The sequence below is a fragment of the Pan paniscus genome, chromosome 19, assembly GCF_029289425.2.
Source record: "Pan paniscus chromosome 19, NHGRI_mPanPan1-v2.0_pri, whole genome shotgun sequence".
Classification (NCBI taxonomy): domain Eukaryota; kingdom Metazoa; phylum Chordata; class Mammalia; order Primates; family Hominidae; genus Pan; species Pan paniscus.
This window is the reverse complement of record NC_073268.2, coordinates 94429990-94447895: the sequence shown is the minus strand read 5'-3', so window position 1 is coordinate 94447895 and position 17906 is coordinate 94429990. Positions and strand designations below refer to the sequence as shown.

Genomic DNA, 17906 nt, shown 5'->3' with positions numbered 1-17906 from the left:
TGTCCTCTTGGGACTGAGGATCTGACACAGGAAGCATGAGGGGCCAGGCTTGCATGCCACCTACCTCGTGAGCCCCGCGTGAAGTCTAAGAGAATGGAGACCTTGAGATTTGAAGGAAACTTTGCTTGGAGTGACTTTTCTAGAGTACTTTCCAGGCAGTCCACCTACCAAGAAAGAACACAGAAGAGAAGATTAAGACCCAAAGAGGTGTGTGTAATTTAAAGAAAAACAAATCGCCCCATCGGCTAGTGCCCTCGTCATCTTCTCCAAAGATAGGTTTGTGCCATCAGCACTCGGACACCAACACCACAAAAGCTCTCTGTCTGACAGCACCTTCATGATCATCAGAAGAAGCACCCAGGGGCCTGATCGGCCCAGGCCTCCAGGAATGGAAAGGGACCTGCAGGCAGAGGCGTGCTGCCTGACAGCCAGCCCGTGCCACCCTGGAAATGCTACGACACCAGGTCTCACGTACATTTCAACACAGACAATCCTCACAGACACAACCAACAGTGCCCTCCTCGTAAAGAGTGCTTAGTAAATATTTGGCAAATGAATGAATCCAAGACACGGCCTGCCCACTGGCCACTCTCCGCAGTGCTGACATTCCATTCTTCTCCCATGAGAACACACAGGCTTCCAGGCTTGGAGTGGAGGGTATATCCTAAAAATAGAGGGAGGCGGCCGGGCGCAGTGCCTCAGGCCTCTAATCCCAGCACTTTGGGAGGCCAAGGTGGGCACATCACCTGAGGTCAGGAGTTTAAGACCAGCCTGACCAACATGGAGAAACCCCATCTCTACTAAAAATACAAAATTAGCTGGGGTGGTGGCGCATGCCTGTAATCCCAACTACTCGGGAGGCTGAGACAGGAGAATCGCTTCAACCCAGGAGGCGGAGGTTGCAGCGAGCCGAGATCGCGCCATTGCTCTCCAGCCTGGGCAACAAGAGCAAAACTCCGTCTCAAAAAAAATAAAAATAAAAAAAAAAGAGGGAGGCCTCCTTCCTAGGAGAGGCAGAAAGGTGAGGTGTGAACCCACTGCACCTCCCTCTCCACACTCCAATCCCTATAGCTCCCACCAGTGACTCTGAACAAGGACAGACCAAGAAACGGCACTAACTCTGGGCAACGGGCCCGTCTGTTTCACTATACCGAGCGGAAAGCAATCCCAGGAGACCCAAGAGAAAGCAGTGATCTCATTCACAGACTCACTTCAGCTGAGCCTCAGATCCCGCCATGCACCAGAACCTGCACTGGCCCCAACACCTCATATAAACCTGGTGACTGCTGGCTCCTTCCCACCCACCTATCTCACTGTAAGTGACAAGTGTGGCACAACAGCAAGTCCGAGGGAAACAAGGCTGGCCGCAGCCCTGGCACTTGACACCAGCCCTTGGCAGAACCAGCCAGCCAGCCCAACTTGCACTCAGGTCCGTTTGTCTAGTACAGGGTCAGAAAGCCTTTTGTGTAAACGGCCAGAGAGTAAATATTTGGAGCTTTACGGGCCAAATGGGTGCTGTCACAACTACCCCGTTCTGCCGCTGCAGCATGAAAGTGACCACAGACAATACACAAATGAATGAGTGTGGCTGTGTTCCAACAAAATTTTGTTTACCAATACAGAAATGTAAAGTTTTCATAAGTCACAAAATATGATTTTTTCTCTTCCCCAATTATTTGAAAATGTAAAAACCATTCTTTCTTAGCTCACAGGCTACACCATAACAGGTGGCAGGCCACATTTGGCCTGCAGGTCACAGTCGGCCAAGCCCTGAACTGGCAGACAGAGCTGCCTGGGGCCCTGTGTGGGTAGGAGGACACTGCCAGTGAGGCCCAGAAGGCCCAGACCAGACCTCTTCACGCTCTCCTCACCAGGCCCTCCCCCATGCTCTCCTCACCAGGCCCTCCCCCATGCTCTCCTCACCAGGCCCTCCTGACATGCCCATATCTGGGGCAACAAAAACAAGAGCTGGCTCTGACATGGAGGCCAAGGAAAGGCAGCTCCACACCAACTGCATGGCACAAAAAGCTGTGGCATGTTGGGGCCCATTCACTATTGCTGCCACAACCATCTCCCCATAAACCTTACCAGCTCCTGTTCCAAAGGACCTGTCCCCAGGTAGAGGGATGCCATCACGACCCGCCTCTTGGCTACTCTTATCTGCCCCTGAGAGAGGAGAAAAATTCAAAATTCAAATTCATCATTTTCACGGTTCACTAAGAAAACAGAACCCTTTGACCTGGGAGGCAAATCCCACTCCAAGCTGAACTATCCTATGTCTTCACCAATTAATATTTAAAGCAAGCTCGAAACGTGTATGGTAACCTCCCAAATAAGGTACCACAATCCTAAATGAAAATACTCAGCCTGCAAAGTAAAGCTCAGTCTAGGCCAACTATAAAATGCAACACGGCCATTAAGAAGAATGAAGGCAGGCTGGGTGTAGTGGCTCACACCTATAATCCCAGCACTTTCGGAGGCCGAGGCAGGCAGATCACTTGAAGCCAGGAGTTTGAGACCAGCCTGGCCAACATGGCGAAACCCTGTCTCTACTAAAAACATAAAGATTAGCCACGCCATGGTGGCACATGCCTGTAATCCCAGCTACCTGGGAGGCTGAGGCAGAAGAATTACTTGAACCCAGGAGGCAGAGGTTGCAACGAGCTGTGATCACACCACTGCACTCCAGCCTGGGCAACAGAGCAAGATTCTGTCTCAAACCTGCCCTCTTTACCTTCTACCCATCTGCAGTTTCCAATGTCCATACTGGGCACGAATCACTCTTGAAACATAGATGGACAGGTATATAGACACATGAGCAGAACACATCAGTGCCCCAAGATGATACCCCAAATCAGTCCTAACAGCCAGGGGCCTCTCCCTAGCAGCCCCACCCCAGAGAAGGAGGCAGGGGTACAAAGAATGGCAGTGCTACCATAGGTCAAACCCCCAAAAGATACATAGGAGACCCAGGTGAGAGGGAGGCAGCTTCACATCTACCTGCTTCCCTATGAGAAGGAACAACACAGCCCACCCTGCATCGTCAACACAGGAAGACAGGCAATTTGACTAGACAGAAACACGAACAATCACTAGGAAAGGCTTCCGGACAAGGAAAAAACAAAGCAACTTCCCAAGGTTGCTATTTCCTTTGTTTTGTTATCAATTAAAATAGATGTTTGTGGGGGTGATGATTATAAAGAAAGGGAAAAAATAAATAAGGCATAAGACAATTTAGTTCAGGCAACCAAAGCATATCTGACTGTTTACTACAGGATACCAGGCCCCACAGCTATAATGAAGACATGGGGACCAGGCAGAAACCAGCACTGTCCTCCCTTCTCGCTGTGCGCCCTGGGGAAGAAACACGTGCTACTCAGTGTGACACAAACCAGAAGAATCTGCCCACGCTTCAGCCCAGATGGCAGGGAAAGGAGGCCCTGGGGTCTTCTCGGCCTGCTGAGGCAAGCCTCTCTGCCCCTTCCTGCTCTCTGCAGGCCCACCCTCCTCAGGCAGGGCCCGACCTCCTGGCCAGGGGATCACTATGTGGAGACAGTCAGTCATCCTCCCAGAGTCGATTAGGACAGAGAAAATTGCCTTTGAAAAACCTGTTTCTTCAGGCTGGGCACGGTGGCTAATGCCTGCAATCCCAGCACTTTGGGAGCCCAAGGTAGGCGGATCACCTGAAGTCGGGAGTTCGAGACCAGCCTGGCCAACATGGAGAAACCCTGTCTCTACTAAAAATATAAAATTAGCCAGGTATGGTGGTGCATGCCTGTAATCCCAGCTACTAAGGAGGCTGAGGCAGGAGAATCACTTGAACCCAGGAGGCAGAGGTTGTGATGAGCCGAGATCGTGCCATTGCACTCCAGCCTGGGCAGCGAGAGCGAAACTCCGTCTTAAAAAAAAAAAGAAAAGAAAAGAAAAGAAAAACCTGTTTCTTCAAGCCAAGGAGAAAATCAAGTAGGAGCAAAGAGCCAACAGTTGCAGCATCATTCGGTACAAACAAGGACAGGTGAGCAGAGCAGGGAGGCAGGTGAGAGGGGAGAACAAAAGGACACGCCTGTGTGCACACAAAGAATGCATTCTGAATGAGCCAGCCAAGCTAAGCGTGGATCAACAAACAGAACAAAAGCGCAGAAGGAGAGAAAATGGGCAGGCGCTCAAATGAGTGAGAGTTCATTTTCTGCACAAAGGTGAAAGGTGAGTCTCTACCCAGATTTCCTATTGTCTCTCAGCATTCCACCTGCTTGCCTGGCCCCATCAGACCTTCATTCTTTTTTTTTTTTTTTGAGATAGAGTCTCGCTCTGTTGCCCAGGCTGGAGTGCAATGGCGCGATCTTGGCTTACTGCAACCCCACCTCCCGGGTTCAAGCGATTCTCCTGCCTCAGCCTCCTGACTAGCTAGGACCACAGGTGTGTGCCACCCTTCCGTATTTTTGGTAGAGACAGGGTTTCACCATGTTGACGAGGCTGTTCTCGAACTCCTGACCTCAGGTGATCCACCGGCCTCAGCCTCCCAAAGTGCTGGGATTACAGGCATAAGCCACCACGCCTGGCCTAGACCTTCATTCTAATATCACTGCTAATACAAACTCAGAGTTCATGCTGTTAAAAATCAGTGTTGATTAGTGTTCATTCCAATGAGCAGTTCAACCAGAATAACCAGAGGTGGCATGTAAACCTGAGTAACATGTTGAAAGCTGAACCCCCCAAATGCAAAACTTACATCACTACCAGGAGAGGAAAGGCACACACTTAAGACAGAGTCCCTAAAGAACCAAGACTACAAGCCTTAGACCCAGGATGTCTAGATTCCCAGTTACTTTGAAAGGCCTCTTCATGCATATCAAATCGCACCCACGAGTTTTTACTTCCTACTACATCTACCAAGATGACACTACTGTGTTTGGAGATGATTCCCGGGTTAGGGGTCCATCATACACAGACTAGATAAAGATGCCCTCCTCCCCTGTCCTTTAGCAAGGACATACCCATGTGACCCACGGGTCCTCAGTCCTCACCAACCTCCCTTCCCGTGGTCCACAACTTCACCATGGAGGAAAAGGAATCAGTGCGCCCATAAGAATCAAAGTCTAGGCCGGGCGCGGTGGCTCATGCCTGTAATCCCAGCACTTTGGGAGGCCGAGGCGGGTGGATCACGAGGTCAGGAGATCGAGACCATCCTGGCTAACACAGTGAAACCCCGTCTCTACTAAAAATACAAAAAATTAGCTGGGCGTGGTGGCGGGCGCCTGTAGTCCCAGCTATGCGGGAAGCTGAGGCAGGAGAATGGCGTGAACCCGAGAGGCGGAGCTTGCAGTGAGCCAAGATTGAGCCACTGCACTCTAGCCTGGGTGACAGAGCGAGACTCCGTCTCAAAAAAAAAAAAAAAGAATCGAAGTCTAGGCCCGTGGCCGCACACAGTGGCCAGTACTTTGGGAGGCCGAGGCAGGAGGATCACTTGAGCCCAGTGGTTCAAGACCCATCTGGGTAACATAGTGAGACCCCCTTCTCAAAAATAACAAAATTAGTAAATAAAAATAAGGTCTAGGTCCTTGTTCTCACTGTTGCCTTCTCAGAGCTTCTCCACCTGAGACGCTGGCCCCACAGGCAAGTTTCTGACTGTGGCTCAGCTCAACCATCTATGAAGCTGAAACCTGACAGGTAAAACCCAGAAGGAATAAGCTTGAGCAGCTATCCAAAGTTTCTAGACTAGAAAGCACTCAGGACTCACCAACCTGATCCCCCAAAAGCTCTAACTCAAACTTCTTTCCTTTAGATACCACTTACCTTCATGAGCTCGAAAAACTCTGCCGGGGAAGAAAGCACCCTAATGTGAGAACTGGAGACTCCAAATTCTGGAACCAGGTTTCTGATCCACTGGAACCGGTGCACGCCTTCTGGACACAGGCAGCAAGGTGGGGAGGTGACCTGGGGAACAGCTGGGGACAGCAAGGGAGCCAATAACAGCCATGGTGACCTGGTTAAAGAAATATGCAACTGGGTCACACCTCAAATACCTCAAATACTTCTGCAGAAGCCCCCCTCAGTTACTGGGGAGTGAAGAGGGGCTGGGAGATGGGTGCGTTGCTTGTGTTATGAATGTCAGATTTTCTAGAACATTTTAAAAAGTGAGCCCAACTCAAGCTCTGCTAAAGGATTTTTCCTTCAGCCCCCTTTCCTGTTATTCCTTAAAGAGCCTACTAACTGAGCAACTTGAGAAGTGTCAATACCTATAGATAAATCCCAAACTTTAATTCCAAACAACTCAGGAACCAAATTTAGAGCATCCACAAGTAAACTCATAAAAGCTACCACATGGTTAGCTACCACACGGCAACGTTCTAATGAATCTACCTCAAAAATATTTGCCTGCAGCCACCACTAAAAGACACCTAGCAGAAGGGTAAGTCTGGCAGAAGTCTGATGATTACAGCCCAGATGCCCCGCTTTATGACTCATGAGATAAACAAGACTTCTATTCAAGGAAGCACCCAGAAAAAGAAACTTTTCTCTTTAAAAATCCAATTTATGCTGAGCATGGTGGCTCAGGCCTATAATCCTAACACTTTGGGAGGCCAAGGCAGGACGAATGCTTGAGTCAAGGAGCTCAGGACCAGCCTGAGCAATATAGCAGGACCCAGTGTCTACAAAAAAATTGTTTAAAATTAGCTGGGCAGGCTGGGTGCAGTGGCTCACACCTGTAATCCCAGCACTTTGGGAGGCCGAGGCAGGTAGACAACCTAAGGTCAGGCGTTTGAGACTAGCCTGACCAATACGGTGAAACCCCATCTCTACTAAAAATACAAAAATTAGCCGGGCGTGGTGGTAAGTGACTGTAGTCCCAGCTACTTGGGAGGCTAAGGCAGGAGAATTGCTTGAACCAGGGAGGTGGAGGTTGCAGTGAGGCGAGATCACACCACTGCACCCCAGCCTGGGTGACAGAACAAGACTCTGTCTCAAAAAAAAGTTACCTGGGCATGGTAGCACAAACCTGTAGTGCCAGCTACTCAAGAGGCTGAGGCAGGAGGATCTCCTGAGCCCAAGAGTTCAAGGCTGTTCTCCCAGCTATGATCATGCCATTGCATTCCAGCCTGGGTGGCACAGCGAGACCCTGTCTCAATCAATCAAAATCAGACTCGGAAAGAAAAACTGGAGCAGGGAGAGATGGGAGAAAATGAGCTCCTCTCAAGAGTGATGATGAGCCGTGGCCGCGCACGGTGGCTCACGCCTGTAATCCCACCACTTTGGGAGGCTGAGGCGGGCAGATTACCTGAGGTCAGTGGTTCAAGATAAGCCTAGCCAACATGGTGAAACCCCATCTCTACTAAAAATAAAAATACAAAAAAATTAGCCGGGCATGATGCAGATGCCTGTTATCCCAACTACTCAGGAGCCTGAGGCAGGAGAATCGCTTAAACCTGGGAGGCGGAGGTTGCAGTGAGCTGAGATGGTGCCACTGCACTCCAGCCTGGGCAACAGAGCAAGACTCCATCTCAAAGAAGAAAAAAAAAAAGAGTGATGATGAGCCATACTCATTCACCATCAGACACATCCTGTTTGGTGGGGTCACACACCATTTCTGGCCAGTGTTAGCTCGACCACATAAAGCTGCACCCCGGCGGACTCCACACTCCACTGAGGCCAAGGCTGAAGGAGATGAATTTCTGCCCACAGAACTTCATTTCTGCTGCTCAATGACTAAAAACCTGCGGGAGATGGGGGTGGAGGGACTGCACACCCAGAGCACCACACAGACCTGACCTACTATGAATCCTAGTCCTGCAAACAGCAGCCGGAAAATCCTCTTCAGTGTGTGACCTCAAGAGGGACGTGGGGAAGAGGATGCTCAAACATCCCAAGGCCTGAATGGCCACAAATTCCAGGAAGATGATTTCACTCACTTGCTTCATGATAAAGCCCTCAATCTTCCCAGGCTTCGTAAACGTCCCTGCACAGACAACAGATGGCCCACAGCTGCACTTCCCAGAAAGCCCACCGGTCTGTCACTGCCGATTCACTGCCAAGAAAACCTTAGTCAACAGCAGAAGGTGCTGCCTCTGTGGATCCTGGAAGTCTGCGACTGGCCGTGGCCACCCAGTGCAGAGGTGGGAAACAGCTGTTCTCCCCCACTGTCTCTAGAGGGGGTGATGACACTCACAGGCATCAGCTTGCAGATGAAGGGCCTAGATGTGTAACGCAGGGCTCACTGCCTGGGTTTCCCAAATCCTGGGCCACCCTCCTGCAAAGCTCAAGAGAGGAGAGCAAAGGACCCTTCAGTGCAGCAGAAACCACCGGACAATGGGAAAGGTGCACAGCGACCCATCAACCCGAGGCCCCAAGGGGCCTAGAGTCTCATATTCACTAATGAAACATGGTCTGGGCGGGGCGGGGGGGGGCGGGGGAACAGGCAACAGCAGCATAAAATCAATGTCTCCCCTGCCTTACAGCATTTCTGCCATCTCTCAGACCATCCAAAAATCAGATGCCGCTGTACTGCTCCAGGTCATGTGGTCAGTCCACACGCGGCCTTCAAAGAAGCTGAGAGCCGCAGCCCAGCACAGTGGCTCATGCCTATAATCTTAGCACTTTGGGAGGCCAAGGCGGGAAGAAAACTTGAGGTCAGGAGTTCGAAACCAGCCTGGCCAATATGGTGAAACCCCGTCTCTACTAAAAACACAAAAAATTTAGTTGGGTGTGGTGGTACATGCCTGTAATCCCAGCTACTTGGGAGGCTGAAGCAGGAGAATCGCTTGAACCCAGGAGGCGGAGGTTGCAGTGAGCCAAGATTGCACCACTGCATGCCAGCCTGAGTGACAGAGTGAGACTTCGTCTCAAAAAAAAAAGGGGGCTGAGCACGGTGGCTCGCGCCTATAATTCCAGTACTTTGGGAGGCCGAGGCAGGTGGATCACCTGAGGTCAGGAGTCCAAGACCAGCCTGGCCAACACGATGAAACCCCGCCTCTACTAAAAATACAAAAATTGGGCCGGGCATGGTGGCTCATGCTTGTAATCTCAGCACTTTGGGAGGCCAAGGCGGGCAGATCATGAGGTTAGCAGTTCGAGAACAGCCTGGCCAATATGGTGAAACCCTGTCTCTCTAAAAATACAAAAATTAGCCGGGCATGGTGGCGCACACACCTGTAGTCCCAGCTACTCAGGAGGCTGAGGCAGAAGAATCACTCGAACTGGGAGGCGGAGGTTGCAGTGAGCTGAGATTCTGCCGCTGCACTCCAGCCTGGGCAACAGAGCAACACTCCGTCTCAAAAAAAAAAAATTAGCCGCCCGTGGCTGAGGCAGAACTGCTTGAACCTGGGCGCCAGAGGTTGCAGTGAGCCGAGATCACACCATTGCACTCCAACCTGGGTGAGAGAGGAAGACTCTGTCCCCCCACAAAAAAAAAAAAAAAAGAAAAGGAAGAAGAGGAAACACTCCTTGGCACATAGCAACCCAGGAGAGGGCAAGTTCAACTTAACCCTCAACAAAGCCATCATGTGAGCACATATGACATACCATGGAGGGTACAAATGAAGAACCAGGCAGTCTCTGCCTCCCACAACCTTGGTAGCCTCACAGACTTACACACCTGACATCATCTAAGAACACAAGAAAAGATGCTAAAATTAAATCAATGTCCAAATAGACAGTGCATGTGCTTCAAGGCATCAAAAAGGGGAACTGGTGATGCCTGGGTTACTGGGAAGGTTCTGCAGCATTCTCCTCCAGTGGCCTCAAAAAGCTGGTAGGATTCAAACAAGGAACTCACAGGGGAGGGTGTTTCAGGCAGGAAGTGTGAAGGGACGTAAGCAGAAGAAACTGGGCTGGGTGCAGTGGCTCACACTTGTAATCCCAGCACTCTGGAGTCTAAGGCAGGAGAATCACTTGACACCAGGAGCTCCGGACCAGCCTAGGCAACATAGCAAGACCCTGTCTCTACAAAAAAAAAAAAAAAAAAAATTAGCCAGGCGTGGAGGCATGTGCCTGTAGTCCCAGCTACTCGGGAGGTTGAGGGGGACGATCGTGTGACCCTAGAGGTCAAGTGCAGAAAGAAAGAAACAGGAACAAGACCACTTTCAGCAGAAAAACCCAAGAGGGCCTCAATAGTCGAGAGAAAACACACATACACAGAGCCTACACAGGTGTCAGGGTTCACCTATCACCTCCGTCCTACCTGTGGAGACCCACTTTGGCAGGTACAGGGCTGATGAGCCCAGAGCCCCTGGGGTTATCCTAGGCAGGTCTCCTCCTTACCAGGCAGCTCTCACTGGGAATGTTCCACGAGGGCCTCAGGCCAAGAGTTCTTGAAGGCTTTTTTATGTTGGCTTCCTGTTTAATCTGTGTACTGACAGGTTTATTTTTGTTAGAGAGGAAAAGGAGCTGAAAGCCAACTACGTTTCATGGATACATTATGGAGGAGACTCAACCTTCAAGTGGCAATTTTAAATACCCAAAAAAGGTAGGTGCATAAAAAAGGAGCTGAGTGTTTTACACAGGTCGCCACAATGACAACATATGCCAAGGAGACCACATCTGGACTAGTGTCACTCAAAAAAACTAAATGGCCAGGCACGGTAGCATGTGCCTATAATCCCAGTGCTTTAGGAGGCTGAGGCAGGAGGATCACTTGAGGCCAGGAGATCGAGACCAACTTGGGCAACATAGAGAAACCCCCTCTCTAGAAAAATTAAAAGTTAGCCAGGCATGGTGGCGTGCACCTGTAGTCCCAGCTACTAGGGAGGCTGAGGCAGGAAGACTGCTTAAACCCAGGTGTTCGAAGCTGCAGTGAGCCAAGATTGTGCCACTGCACTCCAGCCTGGGCGACAGAGCGAAACTCCACCTCAAAAAAAAAAAAAAAAAAAAAAAAAAAGGCTGGGCGCGATGGCTCACACCTGTAATCCCAACACTTTGGGAGGCCAAGGCGGGCATATCACCTGAGGTCGGGAGTTCAAGACCAGCCTGACCAACATGGAGAAACCCCATCTCTACTAAAAATACAAAATTAGCCAGGCCTGGTGGCACATGCCTGTAACCCCAGCTACTCGGGAGGCTGAGGAAGGAGACTCACTTGAACCCGGGAGGCGGAGGTTGCAGTGAGCCCAGATGGCGCCACTGTGCACCAGCCTGGGCAACAAGAGGAAAAACTCCATCTCAAAAAAAAAAAGGCTGGGCGCAGTGGCTCTCACCTGTAATCCCAACATTTTGGTAGCCCTGCGCAGTCAGATCACCTGAGGCCAGGAGATCGAGACCAGCCTAGCCAACATGGCAAAACCCCATCTCTACTAAAAATACAAAAATTAGCTGGGCATGGTGGCGCACGCCTATAGTCCCAGCTACTCGGGAGGCTGAGTCAGGAGAATTGGTTGAACCTGGAAGATGGAGGTTGCAGAGGTCACACCACTGCACTCCAGGCTGCATGATGGAGAGAGACTGTGTCTCAAAAATGCTAATCATCATCATCACCATCATCATCATCATCACCATCATCATCACCACCATCATCATCACCATCTAACTGCAACACATCAGCCAGGACAGAAGGAGCCAGTTCCTGCTCTGAAACTATACTGCTCGCTGCTCAGGGACCTATTTTTTTCTTTCACATCAGACAGAACCCCATGGGGGTCAGTTCCCGGCTTTCCACAATGTAACTCCTGGGAATTTGCTCAGAAAAGGTTTATCCCCATGCTAAAGCAGCCCCCACTGCATAATAATCCCAGCCTCCAGGGGCTGACCACCTGCGCAAGCTCAATTCCCCCATCCCAGGGAGGCTTATTTACCAAGAAAGCACATGGCCCAGTCCCAAAGCCCCAAGAGACGTGAGGAGGCAGAGGCTGTGGTTATTTTACCAAAAAAGTCTAGTTACATGTCACATTCACCATTTAGAGAACTAAACCAGTACACACACAATTTCCACATCAAGACCTGGGCTCCCCTGAATCATCTCTTTCTAGACACCATCTAGCGCCCAGTTCTAGTTATGGGAAGGAGGAAGTGGTGGGGGCTGGGGAGTCAGATTAATAACCTTCTGCCACCCTTGCCTCTCTGAAGGCCACTCCTTTACCCTGGAATATTGGAGAAGTTTAGAGAGCAGGACCAGGGCAAGAGCCAGTGATACCCCCTAGCACCAGTGCCCCAGCATTCAAAATCAAACCAGCTGTACTACATCACCACACCAACCTCAGCAACAACCAAAACAAATGACAGACAATGCAAAACAATCCTCAGCCTGCCACTCTAAAGGTGAAATGAGACCAGCATCTTCTCAGAGGACCAGCCCGTGGCCCGGCTCCAGCCACCACCCCAGGAAGCCTGACTCTGGAGAAAGGTTCAGTCACCTGATTTAAGGCTTCCCGTGGAATCTGCAGGCAAATTCCCTGAACTGAGGAGTGGGCTGGGCCTAAGTGCTGAGGACCCCTGACTGAGAGAGGTCCTCAGCAGGGTGCCTTAGGGAGGGGAGGAAAGTTTCTTCCCATCATCTTGAGGAAGACCCACATCTGAACCGCTCTGACCAAGCGGCGAGCCAGGACTGAGGCCGCCACCAAGCAAGGAGAGGGAAGCCTGCTTAGCCACCCAGGCAGCCCCAGGCAGGACAACGCGCCCTGCACACACTTGCCCCCATGAGAGGCCTCAGTGGGAACTGAGCTCACAATAATCAGCCAAACTGAAACAGTGAGACCAGGAAGCAGCTGAGAAGCTATGGAACACACCTGTTTACAAAAGAAACCTGGGGGCCGGGCACAGTGGCTCACGGCTGTAATCCCAGCACTTTCAGAGGCCGAGCAGGCAGATCATGAGGTCAGGAGTTCAAGACCAGCCTAGCCAACACAGTGAAACCCCATCTCTACTAAAAATACAAAAATTAGGCCAGGCACGGCGGCTCACGCCTGTAATCCCAACACTTTGGGAGGCCGAAGCAGGCGGATCACGAGGTTAGGAGATCGAGACCATCCTGGCTAACATGGTGAAACCCCATCTCTACTAAAAATTACAAAAAATTAGCCGCGCGTGGTGGCAGGCGCCTGCAGTCTCAGCTACTCGGGAGGCTGAGGCAGGAGAATGGCATGAACTCGGCAGGCAGAGCTTGTAGTGAGGCAAGATCATGCCACTGCACTCTGGCCTGGGTGAAAGTACGAGACTCCATCTCAAAAAAAAAAATACAAAAATTAGCCAGGCGTGGTAGCTGGCGCTTGCAATCCCAGCTACTTGGGAGGTTGAAGCACGAAAATGACTTGAACCCAGGAGGCAGAGGTTGCAGTGAGCCGAGATTGCGCCACTGCACTCCAGCCTGGGCGACAGAGCAAGACTCCATCTCAGAAAAAGAAAGAAAGAAAGAAACCTGGGGAAAACAGAAGGCATTTCTCCCTTTTGGAGGAGACGGTTTTCCACTTCACCGTTCTGCAGCTGCGCGTGCTCTGCTTCATGGAAAACACTGGCACCCCTCGCCTTTCTCCTCAGCGCGTGTCAACAGCACCTGGAGGCCCTACAGGGCTCCCGCTTCTCAGAGAAGGGATGCCACTGAAGACAAGCAAACACCAGGGAATTACACCGCGGTCTACAGTGCACCTTTAGACGTCCCTTCCACGTCTTCTCCCGGTGTCAGAGAACACGTGTTTCCCCCTAGAGCTGCAGTACTGACTGTCACCCACTACCAATGGGACACATGTAACAGACCAACTTCTTGGGGTTTTTTCAAAACAGGGTATGTAGGACTTTGATGAAAGAGTACGGTAAAGCTGGAGGGCTGTCCTCACTTAACAGGGCAGAAGTTGCGCTCTCCATACCAAACACAGGTCGGTAATTCAGTGTCCCTCAGAGGCGTGGTCTGAAGGTCCAGGGGCCCTTCTTTAACCGTAAGGTACATTCACGGTACAGACTCTGTGGCCTGGAGCCCATCCAAATCTGTACAAAACCATGAAAAAAGAAGTTTTTAAAAGAAACTGAGCTCTCTGGATTGCAATATTTTCAGAAACTACTTTTTGAGAACAACTCACCCTACCCGCTCAGTCACAAATATTTAAATGTAAAAAAGTGAACTGATGAGAAAAAGCAACAGTCATAACACTTCCTGAGAAAGGCTCCAGAAACTACAAGAAGGTACCGTACTTCCTGCAACCCTGGCAGCAGGCGGCCCTTCCTGACTAATGCAAGACCTAACCCCGAGTAAGGGAAATGAGTGTGGATTCCCGTAGGTTACAAAAGACCAACGGCCTGCTAAACTCCCATAGCAAGTCCGGCACGAGAGGCCCAGGCTGCCAGCATGCAGCTACATGCTGACTAGATGACTCTCCCCTTGGCTTAGCCAAAAGGAAGTCGATTACATTGGGGACCAGAAATCCAAAATATATTTATAACCCACAATACAGCCTGGGTGGCCAAATGCACCAGGCACATCAAAGTGCCTGACGAGAACCAATCGCATGTTCTATGACTCCAAAGGGCTTCAGCCAGCCTGACTCCTAGCACCCTCAAAATCGACCCGTTTACATAAATCAGATCACGCTATTACAAAGGGATTATCATTCAGACCATTTTAATCCCAGGCTGGGTTCTATTTGCCTACCAGCAGACAACTGATTGAGTCTAATTCATCACCAACTATAACGTGCTCAGGGATACTCACATTCATATTCACTTAAAGCTACAATTAAGAAAGTCAGTCCATTGTAAATCTTTTAATTCACTGCAAAATCAAATCTGAATTATTTGGCAAAACTATGCTTTGATTCTAAATATCCCCTTCCCAGCCATTATACTGCTATAAACAAACGAAGAGATGGTTATACTAAACTCTGAAGAGTAAGGAAGACCGAATCCCATCACAAAGTTCAAAGAAAAGTAACTTCTGGAAATCTGGTGGTCCCTCAGAGTAAAAACTACTTACACGTTGAACAAGTGACCTGCCACTACAATGTAAGAAAGTCTAGGCCGGGCACAGTGGCTCACCCCTGTAATCCCAGCACTTTGGGAGGCTGAGGTGGGCGGATCACCTGAGGTCAGGAGTTCAAGACCAGCCTGACCAACATGGAGAAACCACGTCTCTACTAAAAATACAAAATTAGATGGGCGTGGTGGCACATGCCTGTAATCCCAGCTACTCGAGAGGCTGAGGCAGGAGAATCGCTTGAAGCCAGGAGGCAGAGGTTGCGGCACTTCAGCCTGGGCATCAAGAGTGAAACTCCGTCTCAAAAAAAAAAAAAAGGAAAGAAAATCTAATTGAAAACAATCTGCTGGACACCTGTTTCCCTCTTGTAACTCAGAGAAGTTAAGAACCCCTAACCCATCCAACACACACACTCACAAGCTCCTCAAATTGTGAAAAAGTTTCAAACATAAAGATGATTCTGCATGTATAGCTAAAACTTAAAATAATTTAAAAAGGAAAAAAAGTAAGCCACAGATAAATATTTCCTTGTATAGTAGGCAAGTTCAAGATTAGGAACTAATGCCTTCATGATACATTTCCCACTTGGTCTCATCTACTCCAAGTAACAAGACCATTCTGTGGGCCGGGCACGGTGGCTCATGCCTATAATCCCAGCACTTTGGGAGGCCGAGGCGGGCAGATCACGAGGTCAGGAGATCGAGACCATCCTAGCTAACATGGTGAAACCCCGTCTCTACTAAAATTACAAAAAAAAATTAGCCGGGGGTGGTGGCGGGCACCTGTATTCCCAGCTACTCCGGAGGCTGAGGCAGGAGAATCGCTTGAACCCGGGAGGCGGAGCTTGCAGTGAGCCGAGATCGTGCCATTGCACTCCAGCCTGGGCGACAGAGTGAGACTACGTCTCAAAAAAAAAAAAAAAAAAAAGACCATTCTGTGTAGCCAGATGACTCAAAAAAACCCTATCTGAAGCATCTGTCTCCCTCTCCTGAGCTCCAGTTCTGCCACAGTCAACTGGACACTGAACACATCACCTAGAGGAACCTGGATACTGATTAACATAACCCAAATGCACTTTACCATTATCCCCAAAACCTGAGCCTCTTCTTTACTCCGTTTTCGTGAAATGTACCAACATCCATGTGCCCCATCAAGACTGATTCTCACCCAGCCCTCTTTTCTGCTCCCACTGCCCCGACTTCATATAAAAGCCCCCACCATCTCAGGCTGAACCAGAATCAAAAGAAATCATACATGGAATCTCAGAACTTGTCTTCCTGGGTCTCTGGCCCAGACTGGCTTGCTCCTAGCTCCTCTTCTTCCCTCCCTCCATCCCCTACTCGGTACCCCTAGTCAGCTCCTGGAAATGGTTTCAGTATTGGTGGGACCTCAGAATTGCCTTTCGCTGCAGTCCATGTCACTATCACTTCTTGAACATCCACTCCCCCTCTTCTTCACCGAGCCTAACTACTCCGACCCTTCCTTCAAAACAGCTCTGAGCCACTGCACCAGGAAGCCTTCCATGACCTCTCCAAGGTACTGCCATGACCTTCTACCTACTTCTTGTAATTGTTTATGGGTCTGAGCGTCTTGGAGGTGGGGCTGTGTCTTTATCTTTGCTTCCTGAGTACCTAGCACAGCACAGCAGTGCTCAATACACACATGATGAATAAATTAACAGATCCAGCAGTCCCTAATGATAATGAGTCAGATGCTAGCTTAAGAGGAAATGACAGTGCTTCTAAATCATTAACAGAAGTAATTTTAAGTAGAGTTCTCTGTCTCTGTGGCTGTCTCTATGCCTGAAAGGAAACCGCGGCAGTAAAAGGAACGTCCCCTCACGAGGGTTCACTGGCCCTCCAACAGCTGACTCAGATCGACAAGCTAAAACCTAAAATAATTCAAGCTCATGACTGCACAGAACTATTATCAATGAATCAATGATCAGCGAGTTACAAGAAACCACATCATTCGGGGAATGAGAAATTGGGAGGTGCAACTGAATAATGGAGAAGAAATGAAAGTCAGCAGCCAATAAAGGGTAAGCAGCCACAACAAACATGAATAACTCGAACACCAAGGCCACAACGAATCAGAAAAGAACTGCAAACCGAATAAGGCAAAGAAAGGCTCAGAAACCTACACTACCACTCAATACCGGTCAAAGCATTTATCCTCAGTCCTACCATAGGCATTATTTCCGAGGATTACAAAGCAAAAACTTCTGTCTTAATGCCCAAGAAACTGAGTTGCTGGTTGAACTGTTGTCCCAGAGAAACAATCATCTCTCTCAGCTTAATGAAGGATGAAGGCACACAAACTGCATCCACTCATACAATTTACAAAAAAAAGAGATTAAAAAGTCAATTTAGACTATCTCCACTGCCACACTGCCCCTCCCACCACCAAAAAACAAAAAAGTGGCTGGGCGCAGTGGCTCACACCTGTAATCCCACCACTGTGGGAGGCCGAGGTGGGCAGGTCACAAGGTCAGGAGATCGAGACCAGCCTGGCCAACATGGTGAAACCCTGTCTCTACTAAAGATACAAAAATTAGCCAGGCGTGGTGGCATGTGTCTGTAGACCCAGCTACTCTGGAGGCTGAGGCAGGAGAATCACTTGAACCCACGAGGTAGAGGTTTCACTGAGCCGAGATCAGACCACTGCACTCCAGCCTGAGTGACAGAACAAGATTCTGTCTCAAAAAAAAAAAAAAAAAGAAAAAGAAAAAAGCACACTCATGAGAGATTTCTTTTTTAAAATATTTGTGTCAACTGCCCCAACATCCTTTAGTAATCAATTCCAATGTTGAACAATGATTTATAATGAAGTGTTTTTCATATAGTTTAAACATATAGAGGGAAATGACAAAGTCACCTAAATCTTGTCTTAAAGGGTAGAACATTTTTTTGAAACTGTAAACCAAATCTCAGTGGTTTGATGCCAGGACGTAGAAGTCATCTGACTTCATCACCCAGAGATGAGCAGGTCTTTTGTTAAACACTGAAAAAATGAAAATGCA

The 17906-nt window shown here is 49.4% G+C and overlaps 1 protein-coding gene across 3 annotated transcripts in view; it reads right to left on the bottom strand.

Annotated features, from left to right (window-relative positions):
* PGS1 (phosphatidylglycerophosphate synthase 1) overlaps nt 1–17906 on the bottom strand; it is a 46522-nt gene that overhangs the window by 25615 nt on the left and 3001 nt on the right. For all 3 annotated transcript variants that reach the window (XR_010110726.1, XM_008971539.7, XM_003818270.6), the window contains exons 2-4: nt 5794–5983; nt 2089–2166; nt 65–164 (exon numbers count right to left, since the gene is read on the bottom strand). Coding sequence is in view for 2 of the 3 variants with exons in the window: in XM_008971539.7 (XP_008969787.4) it covers nt 65–164; nt 2089–2166; nt 5794–5983 (368 nt within the window). In the remaining variant the exon portion in view is untranslated. The remainder of the gene's footprint in view (nt 1–64; nt 165–2088; nt 2167–5793; nt 5984–17906) is intronic.